We start from the raw sequence: 14151 nt of genomic DNA on the forward strand, positions 1-14151 counted from the left end.
GTCTGTAGAAGTAAATGAATGTTTCCAGCGTTGTAGGAGCTATACCTATGACACTTTGTTACAGGACAAACTGGATCACTCAGCATTCCAATGAGGCAATTATAGGCTTGAGGTGGCTTCCTTGATCACACCAGTAGCCAGCCTACGTAAGAGATGCAGAGTGGAATGTTTACCTTTTCTACACCTGTGGCTGGACGGTGTTCGTGCATGTTGGATGCATCCCCGTCTTGTCGTTTTTTGTTATACGACTGGTCGGTCTGGCCCAGAGTTCGTTCGCCTGCCTCTCCTACCCCATCTGATAGCTGAGTCGAAAGGAGCACAGCAAGAGGAGTATGGCAATCAACGATAGTTGCATGTCATGAGCCGTGGAAGCAAAAGACAGCAGCCTCCCGTAAAGCAGTCTACACTTCCAACAAGAGGCCCGTAGTGGATACAAACAAATAGTTTGGCCGCCCTGGAGCCTGATCTTTCTGCACCGTCGCTGGGGGTACCTGTATCTGTGGCCGCTGTCCTTCCCCTATGATTTCGAAGTCGGCAACCTTACTTCCTGAGTCAGGAACCTTACACAAGGAGTCAGGAAGCAGGTGCAGATGGTGAGTTTAATAATAACGAACATGGATAGTACAAAACAAGCAACGCGTCTGGACATGAAAACTGAACCAATACTTCCTGAAAAGTGACACTAGGGAGTGCTAGATAAAGGGGGAGTAATCAGGTGTGCCTCATGATGAGACACAGTTGTGCAAAAGGAGGGTTTCCAAGTGTTTATTATGATGAGTTGCCAGGACTGGTGGTGAGTAAAACCGGCAAAACTATTGAAATATCTACTTCCTGCACTTGGTCCTCCTATGTTGAACATAATAAATGGCTCTCTATCCACCGGATGTGTACCAAACTCACTTAAAGTGGCGGTAATAAAGCTTCTCTTGAAAAAGCCAAACCTTGACCCAGAAAATGTCAAAAACGAACGGCGTATATCGAATCTCCCATTCCTCTCAAACATTTTAGAAAAAGCTGTTGCTCAGCATCTCACTGCCTTCCTGAAAACAAATGTTGTATCCATAATGCTCCAGTCTGGTTTTAGCCCCCATCATAGTACTAAGACTGCACTCGTGAAGGTGGTAAATTACCTTTTAATGGTGTCGGACCAAGGCTCTGCGTCTGTCCTCGTGCTCCTAGACCTTAGTGCTGCTTTCGACACCATTGATCACCACATTCTTTCGATTGGAAACCCTAATTGGTCTATGCAGACAAGTTCTCGCCTTTAGATCTTATCTGTCGGAAAAATATCAGTTAGTCTCTGTGGAAGTTTTGTCCTTTGACAAATCAACGGTAAGTTTGTGTTCCCCAAGGTTCCGTTCTAGGATCACAATTGTTTTCACTATATATGCTACCTCTTGGTGATGTTATTGGGAAATACAATGTCAACTTTCACTGCTATGCAGACGACACACAGCTGTACAATTCGATGAAACATGGTGAACCCCCTAAAATAGCCTACCCTGGAAGCCTGTGTTTCAGACACAAGAGAGTAGATTGCGGCAAAAGTTGTACTTTTCAAATCGGCCAAACAGAGATGCAATTTCTAGGTCCCGAGAAAAAAAGAGATATGCTATCCAATCTGACAATTAATCTCAATGGCTGCACAGTCGTCCCAAGTAAAACTGTGAATAACCTCTGCATTTCTCTGGACTCTGATCTTTTGACAAACATATAAAAAATATTTTAGCTTTCTCCATATTCTGAACATTGCAAAGTGCCTGGTTGGCCCATTCCGGGGGTACATTTGGACGGGGCCACATTTTGACCCTCTCTCTCTCTCTCTCTACCGCCCCTACTGTCTCGACCTCTGAATGCTCCGGTATAAAAAGCCAACTGACATTTACTCCTGAGGTGCTGACCCTCTATAACTAATGTGACTATTATTTGACCCTGCCGGTCATCTATGAACATTTAAACATCTTGAAGAACAATCTGGCCTTAATGGTCAGGTACTCTTTTTTTATTTTTTTTATTATTTATTTATTTTTTTTAAATTTTTTACCCCTTTTTCTCCCCAATTTCGTAGTATCCAATTGTTGTAGTAGCTACTATCTTGTCTCATCGCTACAACTCCCGTACAGGCTCGGGAGAGACGAAGGTTGAAAGTCATGCGTCCTCCGATACACAACCAACCAAGCCGCTGCTTCTTTAACACAGCGCACATCCAACCCGGAAGCCAGCCGCACCAATGCGCCGGAGGAAACACCGTGCACCTGGCCACCTTGGCTAGCGTACACTGCGCCCAGCCCGCCACAGGAGTCGCTGGTGCGCGATGAGACAAGGACACCCCTATCGACCAAGCCCTCCCTAACCCGGGCGACGCTAGGCCAATTGTGCGTCGCCCCACGGACCTCCCGGTCGCGGCCGGTTACGACAGAGCCTGGGCGCGAACCCAGGACTCTGATGGCACAGCTGGCGCTGCAGTACAGCGCCCTTAACCACTGCGCCACCCGGGAGGCCGGTCAGGTACTCTTATAATCAGGCACAGCCAGAAGAGGACTGGCCTGACCTCAGAGCCTGTTTCCTTTCTTTGTTTCTTCCTAGGTTCCTACCTTACTAGGGAGTTTTTCCTATCTACCATGCTTCTACATCTGCATTGCTGCTCTTTCAGGTTTTAAGCTGTGCTGTCTGTATAAGTACTTGTAAAAAGTGCTTTATAAATACATTTAATTTATTGATGACTCTTAACAGTCATCTGCGGGGAGCTCTATCCGGAGAGCGAGAAGCTTGTTTGACATCATTCTGATGACTAATAACCTTGCCCAGGTTGGAGTAAGCCTCATCAACAGCATCAGTCACTATGGTAAGGCCAAGGACTCCTGTAGTGAGTTTCCTGAATGCCTCGTGGCCTACATGGAACGTTACAATCAATCAACTCACCAACGATATGAAGTGGAATTAAAAAGCAAAAGATTGAGCACACACACAAATGACATGTTTTGTGAGTATTGATAACATGCATGTCTTGGAGATCTATTGTCCTTATCTTCAGATTTAACAATTGAGAGGTTCTGCCTGACTGGTGGGGAAGTAACCCAATTGGCTAAAAGGCCTATATGAGCAATCTTAACCTTTCAAAAGGATTCAGAGAAGGTTCAGAAAACCACTGAGGGAGGTAAGACTGAATAATGGCAATATGCAAAACTATAAGGGCACAAGGTCAGACCCAGATGGTTTGAGTCATTAATATATATATTAATATATTAATATATATATATATATATATATATATATATATATATATATATATATATATATATATATATATATATATATATATATACATACATATATATATATATATATATATATATATATATATATATTCACAAAATGTTATCCAACATTTAAAAATACTTATCAACATTCAGTTGATTGACAGGGATTGCAGCAGCCAAAATGTTTGCCTATGACAGAGAAAACAAACTGACTGATGGGGAATCCACCCTGGACTTTACACTTTTTTTTATCATGAGAAGGAGTTTGAGAACAAGCCTCTTGCCCAGAGCATTTTATCCAATAGACAGTGGTTCTGATCGGGGTTCTGAACAGGGTTCTGAATGTTTTTTCCCCATTTGTAAAGAATGTAGGCCATGCAATGTACTATATATTTTCATATATGAACAAGGAAGTGACAGTTTAAATTAGCAAGCAAAAAGTAAAACAGCCACATATGACATGGTAAAGCCAGTATCAGTATCTACAGGGTCCACTGAAATGCTTCTTGGAGGCTTTGCCGAAACTTCAATGCAAGTTCACGCCAAGGACCAACGTATCAACTGCCCCATCCGTAGGTATCTGGTGACAGCTCGCCGGTGCTGCTAGCTCTGTGTGACGAGTGTAGATTGCCTCTGCATTGATCAGTTTACATATGTATGACTAAAGTATCAGGGTTGGTGTTGAACTTTTATTATCTGACAGGAAAAACTTCCATAAACAAACGCTGTGCTTCCCTAATATGCCAAACTCCTCTCTTCCACATGGGTACAGTAGACAGGACACAAGATAACAATAATATCATGAATGACATCCTACAATATAATGTAAATCCAATGTACAGTATGAAATAGACATCTACAGTATAGCCTATGAGCCTGGGCTTGTCGACTTTCTCAATGACAGCCGGGCGTTACGTACAGTAACGTAAACTTGCGAACATAGCAGAAGGTCAAATATTGTCAAAACACATGACATACCTGATAATCCCGGGATAAAGTTGCATAAACAAGTACATACACAGTACCAGTCAAACGTTTCTATACACCTACACATTCAAGGGTTTTTCTTTATTTTTACTATTTTCTACATTGTAGAATAATAGTGAAGACATCAAAACTATGACAAAACACATATGGAGTCATGTAGTAACCAAAAAAAGTATTAAACAAATTAAAATATATTTTATATTTGAGATTCTTCAAAGTAGCCTCCATTTGCCTTGATGACAGCTTTGCACACTCATCCCCTGAGCCGCGTCCACTCGTATCCACTCATCCCTAGCCGCGTCCACTCGTCCACTCGCATCCACTCATCCCTAGCCGCGTCCACTCGTCCACTCGCATCCACTCATCCCTAGCCGCGTCCACTCGTCCACTCGCATCCACTCATCCCCTAGCCGCGTCCACTCGTCCACTCGCATCCACTCATCCCTAGCCGCGTCCACTCGTCCACTCGCATCCACTCATCCCCTAGCCGCGTCCACTCGTCCACTCGCATCCACTCATCCCCTAGCCGCGTCCACTCGTCCACTCGCATCCACTCATCCCCTAGCCGCGTCCTCAGAGCTTGCGCAGACCAGCTGGCTGCAGTATTATGCACATATTCAATCTCTCCCTATCCCAGTCTGCTGTCCCCACAGCAGAAACCAAAAGGTATCTGAACTAAATTACTATCGCCCCTTAGCACTCACTCACTTCTGTCATCATGAAGTGCTTTGAGAGACTAGTCAAGGATCACCTCTACCTTACCTGACACTAGACCCACTTCAATTTACTTCCCTCCCCAATAGATCCACAGACAATTCAATCACCATCACACTGCACACTACCCTATCCGATCTGGACAACAGGAATGCCTATGTAAGAATGCTGTTTATAGACTACAACTCAGCATGGATAGGGGAGACGCTAGCGTCTCAACTGGCCAATTGCCAGAGGAAATGCAGAGCGTAAGATTCAAATAAAATGCTATAAAATTCAAACTTTCATTAAATCACACATGTAAGATACTCAATTAAAGCTACACTCGTTGTGAATCCAGCCAACATGTCAGATTTTAAAAATGCTTTTTGGCGAAAGCATAAGAAGCTATTATCTGATAGCGTGCACCCATCTGCACCAGCAGTAAACAAAGGAGCTAGCATAGCAGGCGCTACACAAAACGCTGGAATAAAATATAAAATATGCATTACCTTTGACGAGCTTGTTTTGTTGGCACTCCAATATGTCCAATAAACATCACAATTGGTCCTTTTGTTCGATTAATTCCGTCCATATATATCGAAAATGTCCATTTATAAAGCGCGTATGATTCAGAAAAAGACAGCTTACAAAAACGCAACGTCACTACAAAATATTTCAAAAGTTGCCTATAAACTTTGCCAAAATATTTCAAACTACTTTTGTAATACAACGTTAGTTATTTTTAAACGTTAATAATCAATCAAATTGTAGACGGGACAATCTGTATTCAATACAGGAACCAAAAACAAACCAGCACTGCTGTTCACGTCTTGCGCAACTCACAAAAGTGTCCCCAGTTCCGAGTTGGCCTACTTCTTCATAGAACAAAGGAATAACCTCAACCATATTCCAAAGACTGGTGACATCGTGTGGAAGCGGTAGGAACTGAAAATGGGTATCTATTAAATATCCAATGGCAAAGACAATATAGTGAACAGAGAGGGGGGGAAATAAAAAATCTGAATAGTTAGTCCTCTGGGTTTTGCCTGCTACATAAGTTCTGTTATACTCACAGACATGATTCAAACAGTTTTAGAAATTTCTGAGTGTTTTCTATCAAAATCTATGAATAATATGCATATCTTATATTCTTGGCATGAGTAGCAGGAAGTTGAAATTGGGCATGCTATTTATCCAAAAGTGAAAATTCTGCCCCCTAGCTTTAAGAGGTTATTAACACCATAGCACCCTCCAAGCTCACCATTAAGCTCCAGGCCCTGGGTCTGATCCCCACCCTGTGCAACTGGGTCCTGGACTTCCTGACGGGCTTCCGCAGGTGGTGAAGGTAGGAACTAACACCATCGCTTTGCTGATCCTCAACACTGGGGCCCCACAAGGATACGTGCTCAGCCCCATCCTGTACTCCCTATTCACCCATGACTGCGTGGCCTTGCACGCCTCAATCATCAAGTTTGCAGACGACACCACAGTAGTAGGCCTAGTTACCAACAATGAGGATACACCCTACAGGGAGGAGGCGAGGGCCCTGGGAGTGTGGTGCATGGAAAATAACCTCTCAACCAACGTCAGCAAAACAAAGCAGCTGATTGTGGATTTCAGGAAACAGCAGAGAAAGTCAACCCCCCCCCCAGGTGGAAAGCTTCAAGTTCCTTGGTGTACACATCACTGACAAATAGAAATGTTCCACACAGAGCCTCTTTGGCTTGGCACCTAAAACACTCACAAACATTTTCCGAGGCACAATTGAGAGTATCCTGTCAGGCTGTCTCACCACCTGGTACAGCAACTGCACCGCCGCAACCACAGGGCTCTCCAGAGGGTGGTGCGGTCTGCCTAACACATCACTGGGGTCAAACTACCAGGACACCTATAGCAACCAATGTCACAGGAAGGTCAAAAAGATCATCAAGGACAATCAACCACTCGAGCCACTGCCTGTTCACCCCACTATCATCCAGAAGGTAAGGTCAGTACAGGTGCATCAAAGCTGGGACCGAGAGACTGAAAAACAGCTTCGATCTCAAGGCCATCAGACTGTTAAATAGCCATTACTAACACAGAGACTGCTGCCCTTGAAATCACTGGCCACTTTAATAATGGGACACTAGTCACTTTACTAATGTTTACATATTTTGCATTACTCATCTCATATGTATATACTGTATTCTATCCTATGCTACTGTATCTTAGTCTATGCCCTCTGACATTGCTCATCCAAATATTTATATATTCTTAATTCCTTTACTTTAGATTTGTGTGTATTGTTGTGAAATATTTTAGATATTGCTTGTTAGATATTACTGCACTGTTGGAGCTAGAAACACAAGTATTTCGCTACACCCTCAATAACATCTTCTAAACACGTTTATGTGACAAATAAATTGAATTGATTGCTGACTTTTATTTTGAAAGAGGGACCTTTCGTGCACCACCGCTTGACGTTTGCTTTGCATTCTGGGTAATGTAGTGTTTAGTACAGTTGTTATGGACTTCCACAGAGGTTAGTTTCTCTTCTCTTCTTGATAAAGGTAGACATTGCAGTCATCGAATAGGAACTGTATAACATTTTCTAAAACCACAGGCACAACGTCGCGATATTTCCTGGAACGCTTCCTTAACAGACCAGGCAGGGGATTTAGGGTTTGAGAAGTCAATGAGAGAAGTGAAAAATGCTTCTAGTTAATTTTCTCGAAAGCTAAAGGCACATCCTAGATTGGAGCCAATGTCTTTTAACATGTTATTACTCCAACCTCGTGAAAGTGACAAACTGACAAGTTTTTTTTTATTCTAGTCAGAAAAACAACTATATATCGAAGTAGGGGCTTTGATTTTGACGGCCTGCACATGGGATGAATAGAAGACTGTTTGACCCGATGACGTGCTTCTACGCATTGAGCTGTACTTGCCAACGTCGCCTGTACAAGTGTGATCAGGTTGTTGTTTTTTTTTAATTGGAGAAGCACTTTTAGCCAATCTTTATACTGTACTGTATTTGACTGTATCCTTCCAAATTATGCGTGGAAAAACTATAATAGTGACTGGTGCCAACAGTGGCATAGGCAAAGCCACAACAGTTGAACTACTAAGGCGCGGGGCACGGGTGATCATGGCTTGCAGGGACATGAAGAGGACTGAGGAAGCAGCACAGGAGATTCGACTGGAGACTGGTCCAGATTCGGGAGAACTCCTCATCAAGTGCCTGGACCTCGCATCACTGAAATCGGTGCACAGTTTCTGCGAAGACATCATCAAGGTACTCTTATCAATTCAGACGTGTGAGATGACATCTGGTCAAGTTAGTTAACTGTTTTTAGCATAGCATACGTAGTTATTAATTTAGCTAGCTAACCAGCCAGGATTGATACTGCATATTTAGATAGCTTGCTGTAACGTTATAGCAGTGTATAACTAACGTTATATGGCTCTGCTTTTCTTGCACAAATTATTTTGCTCTTAGCCCAAAAGCTGCCAGCTACATGTAAACAAATCAAAGCTGTTAGCTAACTAGCTATTACAAATGTCACCTAGTCAGACCATTATTGTTGCGGCTGGCTGATAAGCGTTATTAGGTAAGTAAAGTTAAGCGCTGCACAGATCATTTTCGACCAACCATTAGTTGGCGATAATTCCTAAATTCCAGACTTGGAAGACAACACATGTCTAATAAACGTCCATGCTATTTTGCAAGGGGGTTCGCTTTGAAAAGGAGCCACCCTTTGCCTCGATGACATCTTTGCACACTCTTGGCATTCTCTCAACCAGCTTCACGAGGTAGTCACCTGGAATGCATTTCAATTAACAGGTGTGCATTGTTAAAAGTTAATTTGTGGAATTTATTTCCTTCTTAAATGCGTTTGAGCCAATCAGTTGTGTTGTGACAAGGTATACAGAAGATAGCCTTATTTGGTAAAGAGCAAGTCCATATTATGGCAAGAACAGCTCAAATAAACAAAGAGAAAAGACAGTTCATCGTTACTTTAAGACATGAGGGTCAGTCAATGTGGAAACATTTCAAGAACTTGAGAAGTTTGTTCAAGTACAGTTGCAAAAACCATCAAGCACTATGATGAAACTGTCTCTCATGAGGACTGCCACAGGAAAGGAAGACCCAGAGTTACCTCTGCTGCAGGGGATAAGTTCATTACAGTTAACTGTCTCTCATGAGGACTGCCACGGGAAAGGAAGACCCAGAGTTACCTCTGCTATGATGAAACTGGCTCTCATGAGGACCGCCACGGGAAAGGAAGACCCAGAGTTACCTCTGCTATGATGAAACTGGCTCTCATGAGGACCGCCACGGGAAAGGAAGACCCAGAGTTACCTCTGCTATGATGAAACTGGCTCTCATGAGGACTGCCACGGGAAAGGAAGACCCAGAGTTACCTCTGCTATGATGAAACTGGCTCTCATGAGGACTGCCACGGGAAAGGAAGACCCAGAGTTACCTCTGCTATGATGAAACTGGCTCTCATGAGGACCGCCACAGGAAAGGAAGACCCTGAGTTACCTCTCCTGCAGGGGATAAGTTCATTACAGTTACCAGCCTCAGAAATTCCAGCCCAAATAAGTGCTTCATAGTTCCAAGTAACAGACACACAGACACATCTCAACATCAACTGTTCAGAGGAGACTGCGTGAATCAGGCCTTCATGGTCGAATTGCTTCAAAGAAACCACTACTAAAGGTCGCCGATAAGAAGAAGACTTGCTTGGGCCAAGAAACACAAGCAATGGACATTAGACCAGTAGAAATCTGTCCTTTTGGTCTGATGAGTCCAAATTTGAGATGTTTGGTTCCATTCGCTGTGTCTTTGTGAGACGCAGTGTAGGTGAACGGATGGTCTCTGCATGTATGGTGCCCACCGTGAAGCATAGAGGAGGTGGTGTGGGGGTGCTTTGCTGGTGACACTAAGTGATTTTTTTAGAATTCAAGGCACACTTAACCAGCATGTCTACCACAGCATTCTGCAGCAGTACGCCATCCCATCTGGTTTGGGCTTAGTGGGACCATCATTTGTTTTTAAACAGGACAATGACCCAACACACCTCCAGGCTGTGTAAGGGCTATTTGACCAAGAAGGAGAGTGATGGAGTGCTGCATCAGATGACCTGGCCTCCACAATCAACCGACCTCAACCGTTTGGGATGAGTTGGACCGCAGAGTGAAGGAAAAGCAGCCAACAAGTGCTCAGCATATGTGGGAACTCCCTTCAAGGCTGTTGGAAAAGCATTCCAGGTGAAGCTGGTTGAGAGTATGCCAAGAGTGTGCAAAGCTGTCATCAAGGCAAAGGGTGACCTCTTTGAAGAATCTAAAATATATTTAGATTTGTTTTTTAACACTTTTTTTGCTTACTACATGATTTCATATTTGTTATTTCATAGTTTGAGGTCTTCACTATTATTTTTACAATGTACAACTTTTGACTGGTACTGTATTTAGCAGATGTTATTGCGTGTGTAGTGACATGCTTGTGTTCCTAGCTCCAACAGTGCAGTAATATCTACATTTCACAACAATACACAACAATCTAAAGGTAAAATAATGGAATTAAGAAATATCAATATTAGAACGAGCAATGTCAGTGGCATAAAATACAGTAGAATAGAATACAGTATATACATATGAAATTAGTAAAGTAGTATGTAAATGTTATTTAAAGTGGCTTGTGTTCCATTATTAAAGTGACCAGTGATTCCATGTATATAGGGCAGCAGCCTCGAAGGTGCAGGGTTGAGTAACCGGGTGGTAGCTGGCTGTCTGATGGCCTTGAGATAGAAGCTGTTTTTCAGTCTCTCGTCCAAGCTTTGAGGCACCTGTATTGCACTAGTCTTCTGGATGATAGCGGGTGAACAGGCTCGGGTGGTTGATGTCCTTGATGATCTTTTTGGCCTCCCTGTGTGCTGTAGGTCAATCTGTAAATATTTGTGAAGGTCTTGGGGTGCCAAGCCAAATATCTTCAGCCTCCTGAGTTTGAAGAGGCGCTGTTGTGCCCCCTTCACCACACTGTCTGTGTGGGTGGACCATTTCAGATCGCCAGTGATGTGTAGGAACTTGAAGCTTTCCACTTTCTCCGCTGCGGTCCCGTCAATGTGGATAGAGCCGTGCTCACTCTGCTTTTTCCTGAAGTCCACTATCAGCTCCTTCGTTTTGTTGACGGTTATTGTCCTGGCACCAGTCCGCCAGGGCCCTCACCTCCTCCCTGTAGGCTGTCTCGTCATTGTTGGTAATCAGGCCTACTATGGTTGTGTCGTCCAACAATGTGTACGCCGCCATCTTGTCTATTTCACATCTTCTCTCATTGATTGAGACAGGTGAGTGTCATGAACACTTTGGGCACCAACGTGATCCTTTTGTAACTGTCTTTGTTGCCATTTATGAATGTGTTTGCTATTCAATGCATTTCTATGAGCTACAGCAGTAAAAGACACATTTCTATATTTTATCAATTTTTTTACATTTTCTTTTATATACGTAAAGTGGGCCTAAAATTCTAAATCAAATAGCTAAATGATCTATGGTATGACCGTCTTAAAACAATTCCATATGTTAGCTTAGTCGGAAAAATGATCTGTGCTATGCTTACCTACCTAAGAACGCCTATTAGCCAGATGGAACATTTTATGGTCTGACTAGGTGACATTTTTAATAGCTACATGCTATCTTGTTTGCCCGAAGAGGAAGGGGTTAAACAGCTAGCAAGCTCTGCAACTGTTGCAGAGAGAAATAGAAGAAAGGGGCATAACAGGTACCATTTCACTGTACAATAACATTTGCATCACACTAGTCTTTACACACTAGAGTCTACTTTACACTCTTAGAAGAAAAAAAAGAAAGTGCTATCTAGAACCTAAAGTTGTTTTCTTTCGACTGTTCCCTTAGGTGAATAAAACATTTTTTGGTTCAAAGTAGAAACCATTTGGCTCCATGTAAAAACCCTTCCACGGAAAGGACCCAAAAATGCAAGAAGGGATCTCCTATGGGGACAGCCAAATAAACATTTTGGAAGAGTTTTGTCATTTGTCAAATCTGGGACTTAATGCCCATGCACTCATGTCATAAATAGCTAACTTACTTTAACTGTACCTATTAAATAAAGCAGTTGTTCCCAAACTTTTTCAGTTACTGTACAACCAACTGAATACCTCTGAAGTACATTTTTAATAGGTACAGCCTATGCTCTCATGACTCTTTTCAAATACCCCCTGTGGATAGGCCAAGTACCCCCAGGGTCCTAGCACCCCAGGTTGGGAACCACTGGAATAAAACATCAACCCATCTGTAAACACGTCATAAACATGACATTACAGCAACATGGAGCATTATTAAAGCTTGTAACCAATCTTATTTTTATTTCTATGTTTTCCAACAGGAAGAGCCCAGGATTGACGTGCTGATCAACAATGCAGGGATCTACCAGTGCCCTTATACCAGGACGGAGGATGGCTTCGAGATGCAGTTCGGGGTGAACCACCTCGGCCACTTCCTCCTCACCCACCTCCTCCTGGACCTCCTGAAGCGCTCTGCGCCCAGCCGCGTGGTTGTGGTCTCCTCCAAACTCTACAAGTACGGCGAGATCGACTTTGACGACCTGGATAGCGAACGGCGCTATGACAAGGCCTTTGCCTATGGCCGAAGCAAGCTAGCCAACCTCCTCTTCACCTGCGAGTTGGCCCGCCGCCTCGAGGGGACGGGGGTGGCGGTCAATGCATTGACCCCGGGGATAGTGAGGACTAACCTGGGCAGGCATGTCAATATCCCCCTCCTGGCCAAGCCCCTGTGGGAGTTGGCATCCAGGGCCTTCTTCAAGAGCCCAGAGGAGGGGGCGCAGACCTCGGTCTACCTGGCCTGCTCGCCCGACGTGGAGGAGGTCCAGGGGAAGTGCTTTGCGGACTGCCAGGAGCAGAAACTTCTGCCCAAGGCTACGGACCAAGAGGTGGCCAGGAAACTTTGGGATATTAGTGAAGTCATGGTGGGCATAACCATGTGATAAAAAACGTCAACCTTTCACTCCCACCAATTTGAACGCAAAGAGAGGACTTTGGACCTCTCAAAAAAGGTGAAGTGAACTAGCAAAAGGCAAGGGCAGTGTGAATGCAAAGAAAATAGTTTTTTTTTGCTTCGTACTGCAGAGAACTGTGGGATGCCTGTTGCTATGCATTGTGATTATATTGCCTTGACACAATTATTTTTCACTGGTATGTTGTTATACCATGCCGGCAATTATATTAAACTCTAAGTGAAGGGAGATTGTTGCAAGTGACTTTAATAAGGATTCATAGCTTTCACCTGGTCAATCTGTTATTTTCACTCTGTGTATAATGATGTGTATAGACAGTATATGAATAGAAAAGGTGTGTATAGACAGTAGTTATATAGGATGGTGTGTACAGACAGTAGTTACATAGGATGGTGTATAGACAGTATGGACAGTAGTTATATAGGATGGTGTGTACAGACAGTATGGACAGTAGTTATATAGGATGGTGTGAATAGACAGTAGTTTTATAGGATGGTGTATAGACAGTATGGACAGTAGTTATATAGAATGGTGTGTATAGACAGTAGTTATATAGGATGGTGTGTATAGACAGTAGTTATATGGATGGTGTGTATAGACAGTATAGACAGTAGTTATAAGGATGGTGTGTATAGACAGTATGGACAGTAGTTATATAGGATGGTGTGTATAGACCGTAGTTTTATAGGATGGTGTATAGACAGTATGGACAGTAGTTATATAGAATGGTGTGTATAGACAGTAGTTATATAGGATGGTGTGTATAGACAGTATAGACAGTAGTTATATAGGATGGTGTGTATAGACAGTAGTTGTATAGGATGGTGTGTATAGACAGTATGGACAGTAAATTAATAGAACATGTATGTACAGCAGTAGATATATATAGGATGAGCCATAACTAGAATGAGGTATATACATTAACGTTCAAAAGTTTGGGGTGACTTAGAAATGTCCTTTTTTTTTAAAGAAAAGCACATTTTTTGTCCATTTAAAATAACATCAAATTGATCAGAAATACAGTGTAGACATTGTTAGTGTTGTAAATGACTATTGTAGCTGGAAACGGCATATTTTGTATGGGATATCTATATAGGCGTACAGAGGCCCATTATCAGCAACCATCACTCCTGTGTTTTAATGGCACGTTGTTAGCTAATCAAAGTTGAT

At 43.0% G+C, this 14151-nt stretch overlaps 1 protein-coding gene across 1 annotated transcript; it reads left to right on the plus strand.

The window, feature by feature from the left end:
• Positions 1–7432: 7432 nt before the first annotated feature.
• Positions 7433–13207, plus strand: LOC139375425 (retinol dehydrogenase 14a). Its single transcript, XM_071117202.1, has 2 exons — positions 7433–8217; positions 12334–13207. Exons 1-2 carry the CDS (start codon positions 7978–7980, stop codon positions 12949–12951), a joined length of 858 nt encoding a protein of 285 aa, XP_070973303.1. The 5' UTR covers positions 7433–7977; the 3' UTR covers positions 12952–13207.
• The last annotated feature ends 944 nt before the right edge of the window (positions 13208–14151 follow it).

This window comes from Oncorhynchus clarkii, chromosome 19, assembly GCF_045791955.1.
Source record: "Oncorhynchus clarkii lewisi isolate Uvic-CL-2024 chromosome 19, UVic_Ocla_1.0, whole genome shotgun sequence".
In the NCBI taxonomy this organism is placed as follows: domain Eukaryota; kingdom Metazoa; phylum Chordata; class Actinopteri; order Salmoniformes; family Salmonidae; genus Oncorhynchus; species Oncorhynchus clarkii.

Coding starts and splice junctions, on each gene's coding strand:
- LOC139375425 (XM_071117202.1), top strand. CDS start 7,978: ATGCGTGGAAAAACTATAATAGTGACTGGTGCCAACAGTGGCATAGGC. Junction 8,218..12,333: donor TCTGCGAAGACATCATCAAG/GTACTCTTATCA, acceptor GTTTTCCAACAG/GAAGAGCCCAGGATTGACGT.